Below are 19,402 nucleotides of genomic sequence, written 5' to 3'. Positions count from 1 at the left end.
AGGGTGCCACCCTCCCACACGTAGTCTGGGAACTTTTGAGGCTGTGCTTTGATCTCTTCGGCTTTAATTGCCCACACAATTGCCAAGCACTCCTTTTCTGTCGTCGAGTAATTTTTATCGGCTCCGTTTAGGGTCCGGCTGGAGTATGAAATGACCCTTTCGCCCTCTTCTGTGAGGATTGCGCCAATCCCGTAGTCACTGGCGTCCGTTTGCAAGATGAACGTTATCCCGAAGTCGGGGCACGCCAAGACTGGGTCGGTAACCAATCTGGCATTTACCTCCTCGAAGGCTTGCTGGTGGTCCTGTGACCATGTACACTTGGTACCCTTGCGGAGGAGGTCGTTAAGTGGCCTTACAATGCGCGCGAGGTCAGGCACGAAACGTCAGTACCATGATGCGACTCCAAGGTATTGCCTCAGCTCTCGGACCGATGACGGTGGTTCTAGCTGGGCTATGGCTGCTACCTTTTCTGGGTCCGTGCCTATGCCTTGGCTTGTGACGCGGTGCCCTACGTACAGAAGTTCTTGTTTGAAAAACTGGCATTTCTCCGGGTTTACCTTCAGGTTTGCTTTCTTCAAGCGGCGAAATTCCTCTCTGAAGTTTCTCTTGTGTTCCTCTAGGGTGCGGCCTATCACGATGATGTCGTCTTGATACGCAAATGCATGCGGCGACATTTCCGGTCCAATCACCTGATCCAGAGCCCGTTGAAAAGTGGCCGACGCGGAGTGTAACCCAAATGGCATCACTTTCCATTAGAAAAGCCCTTTCCCTGGGACGGTGAAGGCCGTGAAGCCCCGGCTTGACTCTTCCAGCGGTATTTGCCAATACCCATCCTTTAGGTCCAGACTGCTTATGAAGCGCGCCTCCCTTAGTTGATCGAGGATGAAGTTTATCCGTGGCATCGGGTAGGCGTCCTTTATGGAGTTCGCGTTTATCTGCCTGAAGTCCACGCATAGTCTCCATTTTCCCGTTTTCTTCTTTACCATGACTATGGGTGAGCTGTGCGTACTCCTTGAATGCTCTATCATCCCCCTCTCCAGCAGTTCATCCACCTTCGCGTTGATCTCCCCTTGAATCTTTAGATTCTTGGGGTAGTATTTCTGCTTAATTGGTTTATCGTCCTTCATGGTTATCCTGTGCTGGGCTATACTCGATGTTCCGGACATGGCGTGAAACTCAGCGAGCTCTGCTTCCAGGAATTCGTTCATGTCGTCTTCTTCGCCGTCCTTTTGGACTACTGCGACCGACAACTTTTCCTCGAGCCACCCGTTGCGTCTGCCTCAGGCCGGTATTCGGATTTCATGCCCGGCGCACTTGATCTCGGCCCCGACTTGTGTGAGGTAATTCCACCTCAGCACCAACGCATCCACTATCCCTTATCCCTGGTAATATGAGCAGGCTCATGACGAGTCGCCAGCTTGTCCGCCAGCTCTTCACTTATGAAGCTTGCTGTTGCCCCGGTGTCGATCGTGGCCTTGTACGTGTCTCCACCGATCGTTACCGCGGACAACTGCTGCTCCTCCTCGATTAATTTTCCAGTTAGTTTGAAGAGGCGGCACTCTGCGACCCCTGCTCGCCTCTTTGCGGCTGAAATCGCTGCCCATTTCCCGCTCTCTGGCAGCATTCTGTATTTCGGACTCCTATTTTTTCGCATATCCAGCAGAACAGCAGCCTCTGTTGTCGGCAGCCTCTTGTCCAATGATCGTGCCCACCGCACCTGCGACATGGGTTGGGTGTTGACCCGAGTTGCCCGCAAGAGTGTCTCTAGAGTGTCTCTGGGTGGTGACTGGCGGCCTACACAAGGTTGTGTTGTGCCGCCCCGACTGACCCGGGGTATATCGTGCCCACTGCCCCTCGCACCGCGTCCTAGCTTTCTAGAGTCCTCACACCTTCTACACGTGACTGGTGTCGCGGCAGGGGCTTTGTTGCGTCTGTACTTGTGCTCTTCCGCAAAGGAGTGCAGTTCCTCGTACTCATCTGCCAGGATCATGAGGGCCTCTAGGTCGTCCACGTGGTAGGATCTCAACGGTGTTCGGAGGTCTGGCGTGCAGTTCTCCTTGATGAGCTCCAGCGTTTCCTTCTTCCCATACCCAAGGGGTCTTATCAGGGTCTGCATCTCTACCATGTAGTCCTTGAATGCCTCCCTAAAGCCTTGCTTCCTTTGCCTCACCTCGTCCGCGAGCTTTGTGAAGTATCCCCTGGGCAGGAAGTACGTCTACGAACTCGGCCCAAGTCCTCCAGTGCTTGTTGTTGGCTATGTACCCCTGAGCCTTTCCTTGCATTAATTCCGGCATGGCTCGGGGAATCATGTTCAAGTCCAAAGTAATTTGTGTTTACTGCCGGGATAATGACGTTATTTGGGCGCCAGATGTAACGAACTGAATTTGTTTGTCTGCGTATACGTATTCCGTATACGTACGGCTAGCTCAGAAGAGTTTGTGCGTTCGTCCCACCAAATTTATAGAATAACGTGATCACCCGGTTACCAGTAATAACACTCGCAGTTTCGTTCTTGGATCTTTATTTTGTGCTTAGTCTTACAAAGGAATCTGATTATCCGGCCTTGGTGCTGGATGGTTTGTTCTGCGGCCTCGTTCCGCTGTCTCGCTGCTCCTGTCGGGCGCTCGTCGCTTGGGCTGAGAATTGTCGTCTTACGCAGACACACGGCGGCTAACGGCTGTGATCCCCAAGGCAAACGCCTGTGGAACAGCAACACGTCAACACCCACGTGTTGTTCGGACTGGTGGCGCCGGTATCACGCCTGTTCGGATCGCACGGACACACCTAGGCGATCGCCTGGTTCAAGTTCGCGGTCTCCTACAGAGTTCTCCGGGTCTACACCACAATCCCTGCCGCTTATCCTGGGCCCTCCTTGGTTTGGCTTCGCCTGTTGGGCGCTTCTGGGCTACTCGTGCTTCGTCATACTGGACCTCCTACCTGCGTCTCAATTCGGAGACCTTCTCGTCCCGAATGTCTTGACGTAGCGATCTTGCTCCTTGTTGACTACCACGGCTGTAGCTCCTCTGCTGACTTCGATTTCACGTTGTTAATTCGTACACTTGTTCTCCTCGACTGACTGTGCCGTTACCAGCGTTCGGCCTGTTTATATAGGCCTCCTCTAACGATTCCCCCCTTTGGTCTCCAGTCTCCGGATCCAAAGTCCACGATTTTACCGTTGGCCCGGTCCAAAGTTCGATGTGTCCCGTTATTTGCCTTTGAGCCTGCTGACTCTCCAAACTCTCTTCTCAGTAAGTCCGGAGTCTCCACCCTCTCTCTCTCCATTTCCCGAGTCTCCAAACTCTCTTCCTCTAGAGTCTCCAAACTCTCTTTCTCCAGCCCAGAGTCTCCAAACTCTCTTTCTCCGGGCTTCGCACTGCCGTTACTACGCTTTGCCTTGTTGCGTAACTGGCATCGGCAGGCCCTCCTAATGCGATCACCATCCGCATTTGTGCGGAGTTTAAACTCCTCACAGGTTCTGAAAAAAGCTCACGATGATCCACTAGCATCCCACGGAGGCATCCACAAGACCTTAGAAAGAGTTCGAAGGTATTACTTTTGGCCAGGGTTGATCAAGGACGTGAAGGATACAAGCTTGTGCCACTTGCAAAATGTCGAAAGCGCCGAACAGGAATCCACGTCCACCAATGGGTACCTCTCCAGAGTCCCATAGATTCTTCCAGAGACTCTACGTTGATTTTCTAGGACCATATAGGAGTGGGCACATAGAGATCTTCATAGTTTTAGATCATTATACAGCAGACGTAGTAATGCAATATTTACAGCAGGATCTATTCCATACGTTTGGAGTGCCGGAAGTTTGTTTCTGACAACGGTTCGCAATTCAAATCAGATGCATTCCAGAAATTTTTGCGGGAGTATAAAGTATCGCATACTCTGAACGCATTTTATTCACCGCAGGCTAGTGCTTCGGAACGCGTAAATCGATCTGTGATAGCTGCAATCCGCGCATACATTCGTACGGACCAAAAGGACTGAGATGAGCAGCTCAGTAGTATTTGCTGCGCATTGCGATCCTCTGTTCATTCTAGCATTGGCACTTCTCCTTATTATTAGGTGTTCGGGCAGCACTATGTATCTTCAGGCTCCACTTTTAAGCTCTTAAGAGCTCTGCGATTGCTCGAGGTCAGCGGTGTTTACACGAGAAGATTCGCTAGATTTAATTCGCAGTAAAGCAGGCGAGTTTATGAGGAAGCATAATGCGAGGAACGAACGACAATATAATTTACGGTCGAGGGAGGTGTCGTATGCAGAGGGTCAGGAAGTATGGCGACGGAATTTCAGACAAAGCAATTTCGTAGCCGGTTATAACCAGCCAAGCTAGCCCCAGCTTACGTAAAGGCTAGGGTTAAGAAGAAAATTGGCCTGGCTATGACCTGGAAGATCTGCAAGGGATGTATATTGGACGCTATCATGCGAAAGATATGAAACAATAGTTGAGCTGCCTTCTGTGCTGGTTGTATCTGTCTTGGGAATTTGACTCCCAAGTCAGATCTTTGGCGGGGGGTATATGTGGCACTTGCGGTAGAGCTAAAACTGCAACGCCATCTAGGTGTCATATTGCGTGAAGGGATTAGCGGCAGGGTCACGGGTCTTACAGGGCTAATTGTCAGATTTCCCTCTCGTGCAGGGTTTTAAAAGAACAAGGAAGGCCAACGGACCGCGGAAAAAGTAGCCGCCGATTAGTGGATTTTTGTCAGTTGGCTCGCGCGCTTCGCCAGCAGCATGTATTTATAAAGATTGAAAATCGAAAGAAAAAGTCCGATCAGCTCGCGAATGCGCTGAACGCGATTTAAAACTCATAACTAATAAAAGACCCGCATTTAGGGCAAATTTAAAAAAAGTAAAAAAACTAAAAAAAAAAAGGAGAAAAAAACCTAACTACGGGAAAAAAAAGATAATTATGTGTTTGTAAATTAGGTTAAGAATTTTTATTATTGTGGGAAAGTAATGCGCAAATTAATGTGAGGAGGAGTGTTTGATTTCTTTGCTTTGTGTTTTATGTTTGTGTTAAATTTGTAAGCCACACGGAAAAAAAATGTCCCAACTTTAACAAGAGAGGGAGAAAAAAATAACAGGGATACCTCATAAGTATGTGTGCGAAGTAATTAATATTTTTATATTTATAATCAAAAAAGAAAAACTTTACTCCCAAAGAAATAGCTGCCGTCGCCGAAAGCGCTTTCTCCGATGGAAGTTACAAGAGGAAAGGGTGAGTTACCAAAGAAAAACCATATTGATTATGCTGGCCAAATTAAAGTGAGTTCAGCCCTAAAGGTATTAACGTAGATGTCCCTATTGTTTTTTTTATCTTGTAATTTTCTAATCAATTTTTTTATATAATTTTAATCCTCACTTTTCATACATTCCAAAACCAATAATTTAATTATATGCAAAAATTCATCTTTTTACGCTTTCGTTCCTATTTATCTTATATGCCTAGTTATACCCGTTACTCGTAGAGTAAAAGGGTATACTAAATTCGTTGAAAAGTATGTAACAGGCAGAAGGAATTGTTTCCGACCATATAAAGTATATATAGTCTTGATCAGGATCAATAGCCGAGTCGATATGACCATGTCCGTCTGTCCGTCTGTCCGTCCGTCCGTCTGTACGTCTGTCTGTCCGTCCGTATGAAAGCTGTGATCTCAGGAACTACAAAAGCTAGAAAGTTGAGATTAGGAATATAGACTCCAGGGACATGGACGCAGCGCAAGTTTGTCGAATCATGCTGCCACGCCCACTCTAACGCCCACAAACCGCCCAAAACTGCCGGGGACGGGGAACTCGACTATAGCGTTCTCTCTTGTTTTAAGAATGTTTATATGTACTAGTAATAAAATCCAATTTATAATGTGGTAATTCCCCAAGTTTTTGCCGCAGCTAGCATGAGGCCCTTGCGAATAGGTTAGGTTTCAGAAGGGGCCATCAGGGAAAATTATGATGATGAGATGATCATTGGCAGGGCGGGTCAGCGAAGGCCACCAACAACACCGGAGGCTGGCCGAGATCGGTTTGGCGTGAACCATTTGAACATGTTTTCCTCTTCTAGTTGTCTGTAATGTGAGTTCTCCTACTTCCGGATCAGGTTAGCTTGTCTAGCACGCGAAAATAAGTATTATAATCAGAAATAGGCAAATATGGGATCACAGCAAGACCACCACCCTCTTTTACCGACAAGCAGCAGCCGGACCATCGCTCGCGTGCGCTCGATACCCATCGAACACCATGCCTGACTTTATTCTTGGATGTGATACGTTACAAGATCTTATTTTATTTATACGTTCGAGTGGCATTTTGTAGAATTTTAATATAGGTAATTCATAATAATGATTATTTTCGTTGTTGTTTTGTAGTACTCACGACCTTAAATATCCACTCCAAGTTCACGTTGACATTGTCGAGCTGTAGGTCAAGTTTTAAAGGTCCTAATTTAAATTCCTATTCAAATGCCAAAAGTTCCGTCAATCTGCGAGTGTTTAATTCATTATTAATTGCAATACAAAAGAAAATCAAGAATCAAAACAAAACACCGAAATGCAACTGCAGCACTGCAGAAGACCGCTGGGAGCTACGCTGCGCTGCGATAAGACGGAATCACTAAGTTAGACCTCCGCTGGTCATATGAGGTGATCCTCACTGCGTAACGTTGATAATGTCCAAATATAATTAAATCCGATCCGCCCGTCTAAACTTCTGCACAGCTGAATAATCAGAATGAGCCTTCCAATATATTTGGCCAGTTATCATTCGGCAGGTGGCCGGTTGCGTAACATGTTGGCTGAAGGTTATGTCGGCCTCTTGGCCTCTTCTTGGAGCGAACTGAGTTTAAACAATGAGCTTATGCGGTGGTCGGCGAGACGGGGGGGGAAGTGGGCTGTAGAGCATACAAATGCCCTTATATAGGCCTTGGCCTTTCTTAAGCCTTGTGGTCGAATCCCTATGAAAACTGGGTTAGAAATGGGAACTCACTATATCGCACTTGTTTACCTTTTTCCACTTTCACACAAATCACACACGGAAATGTATTGAAAAATCCCTCTCGCTTTTATACCCGTTACTCGTAGAGTAAAAGGGTATACTAGATTCGTTGCAAAGTATGTAACAGGCAGAAGATAGCGTTTCCGACCGTATATAGTATATATATTCTTGATCAGGACCAATAGCCGAGTCAATATGACCATGTCCGTCTGTCCGTCTGTCTGTCCGTCCGTATGAACGCTGTGATCTCAGGAACTACAAAAGCTAGAAAGTTGAGATTAAGCATACAGACTCCAGGGACATAGACGCAGTGCAAGTTTGTCGATTCATGTTGCCACGCCCACTCTAACGCCCACAAACCGCCCAAAGCTGCTACGCCCACACTTTTGAAAAATGTTTTGATATTTTTTCATTTTTGTATTGGTCTTGTAAATTTATATCGATTTGCCAAAAAACTTTCTGCCACTTCTACTATAACGCCTACAAACCGCCAAAAACTGTGTTTAAGACTCTCCTTCTCCCTTCCACTAGCTGAGTAACGGGTATCAGATAGTTGGGGAACTCGACTATAGCGTTCTCTCTTGTTATTGGATTGGATATATATAATTAAATTATATCACCACGTGTATGTGATGTTAAATTGGGCAGCGTCAAAAATTGTGAGCGTTCACCAAGAGGTTTTATCTGATAATGAATTAAGCTCTTGGAAGCTGCATGCCGGTGGTCACTGCTATAGGCTTTCCATTCACTAACTGTACAATCTACGATCATATTCTGTCCTGATTGGTCTAAGACAATTCTCTCACTTTTTGGGTTATACAAAAGCTGCTATAATTTAGTGCGAGGGTATCTTGAAGAGTTATTGCAGTGTAAAGTTTAAGTTGATCACTACAACTTTCTCGATAATATCTTCAAAGAGTCATAAATATTTGATTTTTTGGGGTCTCCTAGCGTAATGAAAATAGAGACAGATCACACTACCCGAATATGTGTATATAAAAAACATCATATTATCCATTATTCCAGCTACTGTTTTATATTTTTTTTTTATTTTATTAGTCTTGTATATTTCTATCGATTTGTCAAAAAACTTAGTCTTTCTCTCTTGTTTCATTTTATCAATTTGAGAATGTAGGTTTGTTTCGGACTCAGATTCCAACCTATCCACCTTTCAAATCTAAATTTTCATTCTCAGCATTTTAATTCGAATTTGTCTTTCAACAGACAATTTTTTAAAGTCAATTATTTAATGTTTGCGGACCACTCCACATGTTCCAGGAATTCGATTTCCTCCGTCAAAGCGGATTGGGTCATACAGCCGCCAAAACTGTGCAATAGACTAATCTTATACTCTTAATATTGTAAGCCGAAGTAGTCAGTAGTAGCAGTTGCGATGCCCATAGTGCAAACCGCTGTTCTCGCACGAATTTATCTGTACGGCGATCATTCCTTCTTTTCTTTGTTATCTACCTACATTAAGCTTGGGCGCAGCATTTGGCTGTCTGTCCCGCCAATTGTCACTTCTTCGTTTTTCGGCAAAGACTTAACTTGTGCATTCGATATAGCTCTTGGTCGGCCCTAGCTGGCAGTATAATTAACCAAATAAACAGTATCGGAAAATAGACAAAACTTTCTTCGGCTGTTTATTATTCGCAACAGCTATTAAAAAGCTCAATAGCTAAACAGCCTTTCCCTTGCGATTTTCGCGAAATCCGGTTGGCTGGGCATTGGTCCTTCTGGACTTGGCCTTCTCTCCCTGCTCGACTCCCTTCGTTGACCTTCTTGCGGCATTTCCTCCATGCTCAGACTTGCGATGAGGTCTTCGCCCTCGGGGTTCGTCAGCTTGATGATTGGACTTGGTCTATCTATATATGCTGTTTCCAATTCTGTCCAGATTGTTGCGAGCTTTGGGTCGTTTTCCGTTTCTGCGTAAGACTCAGCGAGGGCCTTACGCATTTCTTATGTTTTTCCAGATAGCGATATGTGCAATAGCGAAATCCTCCTTTTTAAGGAGGTAGATCAAACTTCTACCCGTACGTTTATTTTGTATACTGCTGGGATAACCACGTTTTGGGCGCCAGATGTAACGAACTGATTTTATTGATCTGCTAAGAGATCCGTGCGGCAAGCTCAGATTCGTGCCCAGTCAATCGTTTGGTGAAACAACAACACGTCAACCCATGTCTGCTCTGACTGGTGGCGCCGGTACCACGCCTGCTCTGTTCTCGCCTGGTTCATCCTGGTAATTGTTAGGTTTGGGTCCGCCCGTTAACGGGTCAACGCCAGGCTCTGGTCTCGATTCGCGGGGTTGCAAGGCATCTCAACCTAGCCGGGCTTCGTCTTAGTGGATCTCTGCTACCTGTGTCTCAATTCGAAGACTTTCCTCGTCCCGAACGTCTCGATGTAGCGATAGGCATCCTTTAACGGTTTTTCTATTTCTCCAAACTCTCTTTCTAGTAATTTTATAAATTTTTTGCTCACCTTTAAGGCCTCAGAGAGCGGTGGTGCCTGTGTAGCGAAGTTCTTTGAGAATCAACGATACTATCCCCCTGTGCCAAGGAAGGCTCATACTTTCTTCCTAGATCTCAGGTGGTATTCTCTGAACATCGGAATTCCCCCGGGGTCCATTCGCAGCAGTCCACCTCCAACTATAAACCCTAGGTACTTTAACGATTTAAAGCAAAATGTCGATTGTATGGCCGGCTGATTTTAGTCCCTGGGCCAGAGAGCGTCTGAAAATAAAGGTCGTTCGGGTAAACGAAAACATTGTTGCACAGTCTAAGTGGCATCATCCGGATCTGATACAATGGTCTTAACTGTAAACGCAGCTTGGGCAATTCTTGCTTTTGTCGTCCAGTACGATTTGCCAGACCGCAAACTTGAGGTCCACATCTGCTCTATCCTGGAGATAATTCCTTCGACTCTGAGTAGAGGGTATACATCCTTCACCGTCAAAGCGTTCAGCTTACGGTCATCCTGAAAACTATTTCTTTGTGCTCAGTTATAATCAACAACAGCTGTGTGGCACGGGGAATTTAATTCTCGAGAAGCAATTCTTGGGAAGTCTAATATCGGGCGGTATCATACCCGGTCCAAAGAAAAGTGTCGAGGAGATCCAGTCCTGCACAAATTATTAGTGTAATTAAATTAGTAGGGATCTACAGGCGATTAGTGCAGCGGCGTCGGGACCATTACCATACCCTGGAAAGGATCGTATCCAGCATCCCGCAGCCCCAACAGTGTATAGCGCTGGAAACGGAGTCCGCTCAGCAGATATGAGCAGTGTAGCAAGCATAACAATCCGTCAATTAAACTCACTTGCCTACATCCGAGCATAAAATAGAAGCCGGCAAAACAAATAATCATAGAATAAGTGAACAAGTGCATTTTTTATGAATACCAGCAAAGACAAAGTAACAGCGGTGACTTTCAAAGCAAGTGCATAATTTAAGTAATCTGAGAATTTGAAATCGGCCGAAGCGTGCCGCAGAAAAGCATTCATACCATCTCTTAGCTTAACAAAAAAAATTTTTTGTAAAAAAAAAAAAAACAAAATGGCGGAAATATGACCGATCCAGTCACGGTGACAAATTCTGCGGGCGTCAACTTCCTGGTTAAACTTTTCATCTGAAACAAAAAAAAAAGATTTTGTTATAATGAGAAAGCTTTAATGAAGTGCGTAGTAGAGGGATTTTCATGATTTCGAAAAATTAGATAGTCAAAAGCTAATTTAAATTATTATTAATGAATGTGAAATCTGACAAAAACAGAATATCGAGACACAAAATTGACATTTAAAACAACACCAGAAATATTTAACTCAAGGGAAAAATACGTGATAGATTTTTGCCTCACTAGTTGAAGTAAAAAGTAGAGATAGCCAAGCGAAAAGAGTCATTACTAAAATATTCAATGATATGGGAAAGCCACAGGCAATTAAAGTGGACAAATATTCAGCTTTTATGTGCATAGCTTTGCAAAAGTGGTTAAGATCCGAAGGCAATTTCTGTAACAACCATCAAAAATGGTGTATCTTGTATACACCATTAAATATAGACAGGATTCACTCGGAATGAGTAAAATCACCAATCCATTTAAAAAGACAGGAAGGATTGAAGAAGTGGACAGTAAACATTTTGGGGAAACAAACCGCGGCGGGAAAATCGTTCATTATAAATCAAAATTCAAGAAACAAAAGAAGATTAATAAGAGCAAATACGATTATTCCAGACCAGCCAAAGCAGCGTAAAGTACGCAACATATTTCTAATAATGCTTAGTTGCATGTTACCACTTATCACTATGGTGCAAATGCAGCAATATCGAAGTAAACCCAATAAGTGCGAAGAATGGATATCTTATACTCCAAACCGGAACGATGGAAATTCCACCCAGCTACGAATATCATTATTTGTGTATAAACATAACAAAGACAATGCTTATGTTCGAAAATCTAGTAACTGAAGCAAACGACTATCCCAATGTACCTCAGATACAATATTTAGTCGATAAACTAAAACGGGAAATAAATGGATTAAGAATTATTAACCGAAGCAAAAGAGGTCTTTTGAACGTAGTAGGGAAGGCATATAAATACATTAGATGAAGACGACAGGGAGGAGCTAGAGGAAAAAATTAATAATGGGGCCGTCCATAAACCTCGTGACGCTAATTTTGGGCCATTTTGACCCCCTCCCCCCCTATGTGACATACCGTGACTCTTACCGCAACCCCCCCTGACCGTCACGTGAAATTGTCATAAATTAATATTCGACAAATGTATTGTTGGACTTTTTAAACAAGAGCAAACTCAGTGCAAATAAATTAAAACCCAAAGAAATTTCCAAATAAATTATATAGAACCAAATATAATAACAGAGAATATTCCTGAAACAGTTGTCAACCAAGATTGTATAAACAACAAAATATTAATATCAGGAAGCAACATCATTAAAATTAAAAATTGTACCATGCAAATAGATGAATTCCTAATTTCTAATAATGTAGCAGATTTTACACAAACGATTTATATCACCAACAATGTTACACGTTTAGAACCAATAAATCACTTAGAAACAAGAGAAATGATAAAATTGCATGTAAAACAATACAACTTTTTCCAAATTATATGCATTACAACTTTTGTCATCATGATAATTAGTTTGACTCTGTATTTAGCATATAAGTTTAAAAATATACCTAAGAAAATTATTGTGAAATACTGTAAACAAAAAAAAGAACATCCGCACCTTAAAACTAATGTCAAGGAAAATATTCAACCAGAAAACAATGTTATGATATATCCAAATTTAACGACCTGAGGACAGGCCAAATTCAATGATTGGGGGAGTGACATATCCATAAGTCCCTAAGACTTCAGCACATGCCTACACAATAATACACATACAACATGGGTACTCTGAATGTACCCAATAGAACCAGATACCAGATAAGTCACCCACTGGTAGACTAAACATCCGTTGCCTAATTTAAACATTCCTTGCTTAAGCCTTCGCATCATCGTCACGTTCCCACGTTCAAAGCTCGGACTCGCAATCCCGAAAATCAGAAGTATTAGGTTTCAATAAACCAAATTAAAAGAATCTAAGAGCACTTGTATCCAAGAGCGAATGCACTCGAATCCAAGAGAAAGGCAAAGACAATTAAAGTCAGCATCTCCAAAGCTAAAGTCTAAAGTCCATATTAGAAAAGCTCGAAACCGAGGCTTGAACGAGAACGTTCTTCTCAACTAAAAATATGGTAATCATTCAGGAAAATAAAATGATATTTTTTTTACATATGAGTATTGCGATTATTTAATTATATATATGTATATCTATATAGACCATCTTTGTGTATATTTTTGTTTGTGTATATTACTTTATTATTCAGTTTACAAATTATTGGTGCACGAATGTATATGTATGTATAATTCTATCAATATGTACAGCAACAATCGTGTATGTCGCGTCGAAATCTCATCGCTCAGGATTAAAGTGGGGTAAGTTTAACGGAATTTTTATCTATAATATAATATTTATTATAATTAATATATGTATATTTTTGTAATAACGGTAACCAAAGCGTATCCGGTATAAAAGACATTTTATCGTTAGCCTCTTCCGGGCAATGTATTTTATATTTTATATATTATATATCAATATATTGATAGAAATTAAATATTTAAGGTTTAATATTATATTGAGGTTTAATATTAATATGTTGGACGACCCGAAAGCGACGAGCTTACGCTGGCAACCTGGTGCCTATTTGTGGCCACCATACCTTGGATCGCAGACGCCTCTTCATTGCTGAACTACCGGGTGACCTTCATGTGCTAGTCTCAGGATCAACTGTCTCATTGCCACTGTGATAGTTCGTGTCTAAATGGGAACAAACTGTTTGAAGATGATGTGTTCCACGACTTGTCCTGTAGGCATGACATCGCATCTACGATTTCCTCGTCACAAATGCTCTTTTCTGCGATTTCGGTGATGGCTATCGATGTAGGAGTTGCGTTTTCGACCACATATATAAGGCTGTGTTCACCTTTCATGTCATAGCAATATCCTGGGCTCAGCTCGCAAAGATAGGGTATCCGCAATATTCTCCGTTCCAGTCCTATATTGGACTGTGAATTTAAATGCTTGTAGACGGAGAAGCCATCGTTCAATTCTTCCTGGTGGGTTTGAAGTCGGTTTAAAAATTGTTTCCAACGGCTTATTATCCGTTATAAGCGTATTCCAAACCAGCTAGGTAGTAGTAAAATTTCTCAACCGCCCACACTAATACTAGGCTTTTCTTCTCGGTTTGAGAATAACGTTTTTCTACATCGGTAAGGCTGCGACTAGCGAAATTTTCGTATCATTTTCACCATGAAGTTGTAATAATACGGCTCCTAACGCCACCGGGCTGGCATCAGCGACTTGCTGCGTTGTCTGTTTGGGGTCGAAGTAGTGCAAGTTAGGGATCTGGGTCAGACATAATTTAAGCTTCTCGAACGCACTCTGTTCATCAACGCCCCATATGAATTTCACATCGTTTTTCAACAGTCTTCTTAAGGGATCTGTCTTGTCTGCCAACTCCGATATAAATTTGCCACGTAGGTTACCAGACCCAAAAAACTTCGAGTCTCTTCTTTGTTTTTAGGTGCGCGAAATGATGTGATGATTTTTATCTTTTCCGGATCAGCCTCAATGCCTTGACTTGATAAAATGTGTCCCAGGAAACTTATCGTAGAAGCCCTAAAAATGCATTTGGTTTCATTCAATATAGCATTGTTCACGTTGAGAATGCGACAGACTCTTTTTACGGCTTCATTGTGGTCTTCCTCAGTCTTACCAAAAACTATGATGTCGTCTATGTAGTTCAGGACATTTGTGGCTAGTGCCAAAAGTTGCTCAAGTCTCTTTTAAAATATCTCTGGCGCCGAATTGACTCCAAACATAAGCCGTTTATAGCGGAATAATCCTATTGGGGTTATAAAAGTTGTTATTTCCCGGATTTGTTCATCCAACTCAAGTTGATGGTATGCGTCTTTTAGGTCCAACCTAGAGAAGTACTTTGCATTCCGGAGTTTGGTCATGAATGCTTCAAACGTAGGGAGTGGATAATTCTCTCTGAGAATTGCTTTGTTTGCTAAACGCATATCCAGACATAATCTGATATCACCGTTTCCCTTGAACACTATAACCATTTGGGAAATCCAGGAGCTCCATTTACTGGTTCAATAATGTCTGTTTGAGTGACTCCTGAATTTTTTCACGCACTTTGTCTTCCAGGGCAATCGGGATCCTCCGCATAGGCTGCTGTACTGGCTTTACATCATAGTCAATTGACAATTTAACGCTTACTCCCTTCCAATTTGGAAAGGCAGAGAATCCCCGAATGTGTCGAACCTCAAGTCCGAGCCGTTTCCACTTACTGATATTGGTGCCTCAAATACGCAAATTACATTAAGGATTTGGTCCGAAGCGTGGTTCTGTGAGTTGGGCCGAACATTGAAGACTATGGCGTTGCTCCTTTGTAGAGATAGCCAGTCTCCTTGACAGATGATGGACCTCAGACGCGAGGAGTCCCACACCGACCGCACCGAGCAAGCCCCGCAGCCACACCATTCCCTACCATCGTCTGCCAACTGCGCTTCCTTTAGAGGTTTCTGTCAAAACAAAAACATGAAACTTGGTTGAGAGCGTTTACATGCCTTATCTGTGTTCCTGATTGTAATTACTCGATCACGCTGTCCATCTGTGACATTGTAAAGTTGTTCCTTAAAATCTTCTCGTTCAACTTGCGATAGTCGCAGCAAAAACGGTTGTCTCTATTCTGTTTTGCGTCAAGTACAATGGGGAAACATACACAGAAGGACTGGGCTTGATAATCTTTTGGTCAAGTCACTTCTGAATTTGCTCGTCCACTACCTTCTGCTCCGTGTAAGCAATTCGTCGAGTATATTGAAACACTGGTATTTCGTTTGTAAACACTATTTTCATCTTGACCGGACAATGAACGTTTCTCTTTGGCTTGTACTTTGCGAATGTAGAAAATGCGACAACTCAGTCCTATGCGGATACCATGCACCAACTCTGAAACTCGTTTATCAATCCATTCCATCCATTCGATCAAGCTCTCATCATCTAAATAAATCGGCTTCGTCAATTCTATTATCGCATAATGGTACTATTGTAAGGTTTGGTCTTCTTCTGCTGTCGTTACCAAGTCTACGACGAACCTCTGCCGATGACACCCTCACACTAAATTCGTCAATCAATGCGTTTTTTAGAGTTTTTCAATCACGATTGACTCTAAAACAAAAAGCTTTGCCGCTCCACTGAGTAATTGTTTCGCATATATAAACACCCGCAACTGACTTCATTTCACCGTATGTGCACACTCTTCAAGTTCTTCGATGTAATGAAGAATGAGCCCGTTCCTCGTCGCTCCTGATGCACAACTTTTGCGATGCGCCTGCCACCAAAACTTAATTACGCCTTTCACTTTGTCCTGATGACCACCCTCCTCAATCCTGTATTGATTTTGGACGTCCACCAAAAAGTCGTTGCGCTGCTCCTCGATTTGGTATTCGCTGATCAATCGCGTTTTATGTTGCCCACATCAATCGTCTTTGAGTTGGTTTCTCCTCAATTCTTTTTGCGATGCAGCAAAATAATTTCACCATGTCATTAAATGCGTCTGCCTTTTCGATCTCACACAGAACGTTTCTCTAGCAAATTCTTTTGTCCTTCTTGATTTGCGCACCACTGTTCTGTAGTTTCTTTAGTTACAATACCGCTTAGCACAAAGTGTTCCATTTAAAGACAGAAACTCCGGCAGCCACTTTTTTGGTGGCGGCAATAATTGAGCTCAAAGAAGCTGGGTACGCAAAAATCGAATAAGCAGGAAAGTTTGTATGTGAGAGTACTTGTACTAGACAAAAAATCTTTTGGACAATTTTGTTGTAATATGATCTAATAAAATATTATTTAAAGCAAAAATATGTTCAAATCATATTTCAACAATATTTCAACTTCTGAGGTCGGCCGCTGACGTGTGAAGACGTGCTTTTCTCGAGCTCCGTATAAAATTGCTTGATTAGAGTGAAGTAAATGGGTTAAAAAAATAAATCAAAAGAAAAAGAGAAGCTCTGTGTTTGAAATAGTACAAGCAAGTGGTCTTAGATCTTCAAACAAAATACCAAAAACAAGATACAAAAAAAAAGAAAATACCATGAGTCAGAACGACACTCGCGCTCACCCACAACGCGAGTAAGTCGATCGCGGGCTCGCAATATTGCAACAAAACAACGCTTACTTCTCATACGTCTTCGCGACCTCTGCAAACAGCGAGCGGTCAATCACCCCTAACCCAAAGAATTTCCCTCAGCTCCAGCACTTTCGAAATTTCTTTACGCTTACCTACGGTGACCTACTGAAAAAAAAGAAGTTCACCCAATCTACAAGTTACAGCTCCTAAAGCATCGGCGTATCATAGTAGAAGATATCGTCCGATGTGTCCAGGTCTGTCAATTGACCCATGTTCGCAAGGCTGCGGAGGATTGAGGCATCGGTCGAGTAGCCGTCCTCGGTTTCCGATGCCTCATTCACTCCTCCACTGCCTTCCTGATCCTCCTTGGCGGAGTCCGATTTGTAGACCTTTATGGTCACTGAGCTAAACCCGAACTTAAGCTCCCTGTGAGCGGCCTCAATGGGAGCTAGGGACTCCTTGTTTAGAATGAGGATGGCCTGGTTTGTTGGCCCCTCTATTTCATCGACCTTCACCACTCGTCAGTCCTAGGTGGGAAGGTGCGGGTTGCATCGCTGCAGCATGGTGAGGGTAAGGCGCCCTCATACACCTCCCCCAGCTCTTTTACTGCGGCTTTGTACAGCTCCGCAGAGCGTTCATCGTCACAGGCGATGAGACCACGCCCAGGAGAATGGGTGGCTTTGGGGGCTTCCTTGCCGAAGTTTGGCAAAACGGTTCTTGCCCATTCCACCTTCTTCATCCATTCAGCCGAAGGAGCCGTTTTCGATATCTCCTGGCAGCGTAGGATTTGACCTGCAGATCGTTTCTCTGCGTAGGTGTGTTTGCCTTTACCGGTTGCCACTGAGTGCTTGCCGTCCTGGGCTACGCCTCAAAGGGGCATCATGGCACTAGGGCCTAGAAATGTTCCCATGGCGACGGCTATGGGCGGCTTGCACTCAGTCGCCTCAGATTTGAGGCTTGGTTCACCCGAACCCGATCCTGCGGGGGAGGCCAGGCAGGTGGGCTCATTCGGCAACTTCACCACCTTGAGGATTTTTCGGCCAGATACAGTCGTCACTGCCGATTGGGTAGGTTTTTTGGGATATCCTGACTCCTTTTTATTTACGTTTGTAGACATCATGTGGTTCCCATGAGTTGCGGAGAAAAGGAGGGTCCACCCGGGCGGAGATCCGTGACGCCCTCAGTCAGGCTGACTCTCGGCACGGGTCGAATGACACCTTAGTCCGGCCCGGGACGCCCGACTACCATTTGCCACCATCCTCTGGCAGGGACATAACCTTGCCAGGGGACCTGTTTCCAGCCGCCCTCGCTTGGAGAGTATAGTCGCACTTCCGGGTGTATGGACAATTACGGCGCGTTCTTCTAACAAGCTTGAAACTACACGTTATTCCCCTTTTCCATCACCCGACTGACACCCTTACTGTACACTGAAATATATTTGCGTAGTCAGTAGTGTAGCTCATAGCACAGCGAACTCCAATAATAACAAGGAAGACTGTAGAAGGGCTTGTCGAGCTATAAAATACACTAGATATGAAAAAAAAAAAAGAATTTTATTTGTATGGCTAGTCCATCAAGATAGGGTGGCGCCATATATGACGTGAAACTGAAACCTGACGTACTGGCAACGTAGAAAATAGGGTAGTTCTCTGACTGCCAGTGGACTGCCATTATTGTAAACTTTGACGGATCTATATTTCCGATCTGGGGTATCCTTCTGAGTACACGCATCCAGATTGTTCTTTTCCATTTTGGCCATCATCGAGAGCAGTTTTCTTCTGGGAGTATTTGTTTTTTTTTTTTGTCGTGATCGCATTGCATTAGCATTTTGTTTCAAAATAACGACAAGCCAAGAGCAAGCTGTGAGTATGCTAACAGGAAAAAAAGCTAACGAATAAAGCTTAATGTGCTATTTTATTTAGACATACAAAGAATCTTCAAAAAAAAAAAAAAGAACTAGGAAAAACCAACGTGACAAGTAGTAAGAGCCAGGGTAAAAGAATGTCAAAACATTTTTCAAAAGTGTGGGCGTGGCAGTTTTGGGCGGCTCTGGAGTTTGCATGCTTATTCTTAACTTTTTAGCTTTTGTAGTTCCTGAGATCTCAGCGTTCATACAGACAGTCAGACGGGCAGACAGACGGCTATTGATCCTGATCAAGAATATATATAATTTATATGGTCGGAAACGCTTCCTTCTGCCTGTTACATACTTTTCAACGAATCTAGTATACCCTTTTACTCTACGAGTAACGGGTCGCACGCTGAATACTCTAATGACAACTATTCTAATATAAAATCACATTTGAAAATTATTATGCATTATTATGTACATAGATTGTGCTATTATTATTTGTATGTTGAATTTGAATAGTTGTTATGTTAAGGCAATGCAAAACTAGAGTTTTTAAGTGGTGACAATTTATAAAAAATATTATAGATTTAAAGTCTAAGAACTTCTAAAATGAAGGGCACATTTTGTCATTTTTAAAATGCATGGTCATGCATACGTGTGCACCAATACAGTGGTCAGCTGACGCTATATGCGTACAAGAGAGCTGCTGGCTCTGGAGCTCTCCGCTCTCTGGCTTTTGAACAAATTTCGAGAGAGCCTGGAGCCAGTTCTAAAGCCAGCACGGCAGGCC

At 43.4% G+C, this 19,402-nt stretch overlaps 1 protein-coding gene across 3 annotated transcripts in view; it reads right to left on the bottom strand.

Annotated features, from left to right (window-relative positions):
* Positions 1-8,619: 8,619 nt before the first annotated feature.
* Positions 8,620-19,402, bottom strand: part of LOC6540104 (hemicentin-1) — a 112,680-nt gene continuing 101,897 nt past the window's right edge. Inside the window, exons 24-27 of one of the 3 annotated variants that reach the window (XR_005561144.2) lie at positions 10,200-10,626; positions 9,817-10,120; positions 9,481-9,731; positions 8,620-9,417 (exon numbers count right to left, since the gene is read on the bottom strand). Coding sequence is in view for 1 of the 3 variants with exons in the window: in XM_039374120.2 (XP_039230054.1) it covers positions 10,510-10,626 (117 nt within the window). In the remaining 2 variants the exon portion in view is untranslated. Of the gene's footprint in view, positions 9,418-9,480; positions 10,121-10,199; positions 10,627-19,402 lie in introns of those variants that run through there. The other 2 variants (XR_005561143.2, XM_039374120.2) reach the window with 2 other exon arrangements.

Source organism: Drosophila yakuba, chromosome 3L (assembly GCF_016746365.2).
Source record: "Drosophila yakuba strain Tai18E2 chromosome 3L, Prin_Dyak_Tai18E2_2.1, whole genome shotgun sequence".
In the NCBI taxonomy this organism is placed as follows: Eukaryota; Metazoa; Arthropoda; class Insecta; order Diptera; family Drosophilidae; genus Drosophila; species Drosophila yakuba.
The sequence above is the reverse complement of the archived record's forward strand: the minus strand, read 5'-3'. Positions and strand labels throughout refer to the sequence as shown.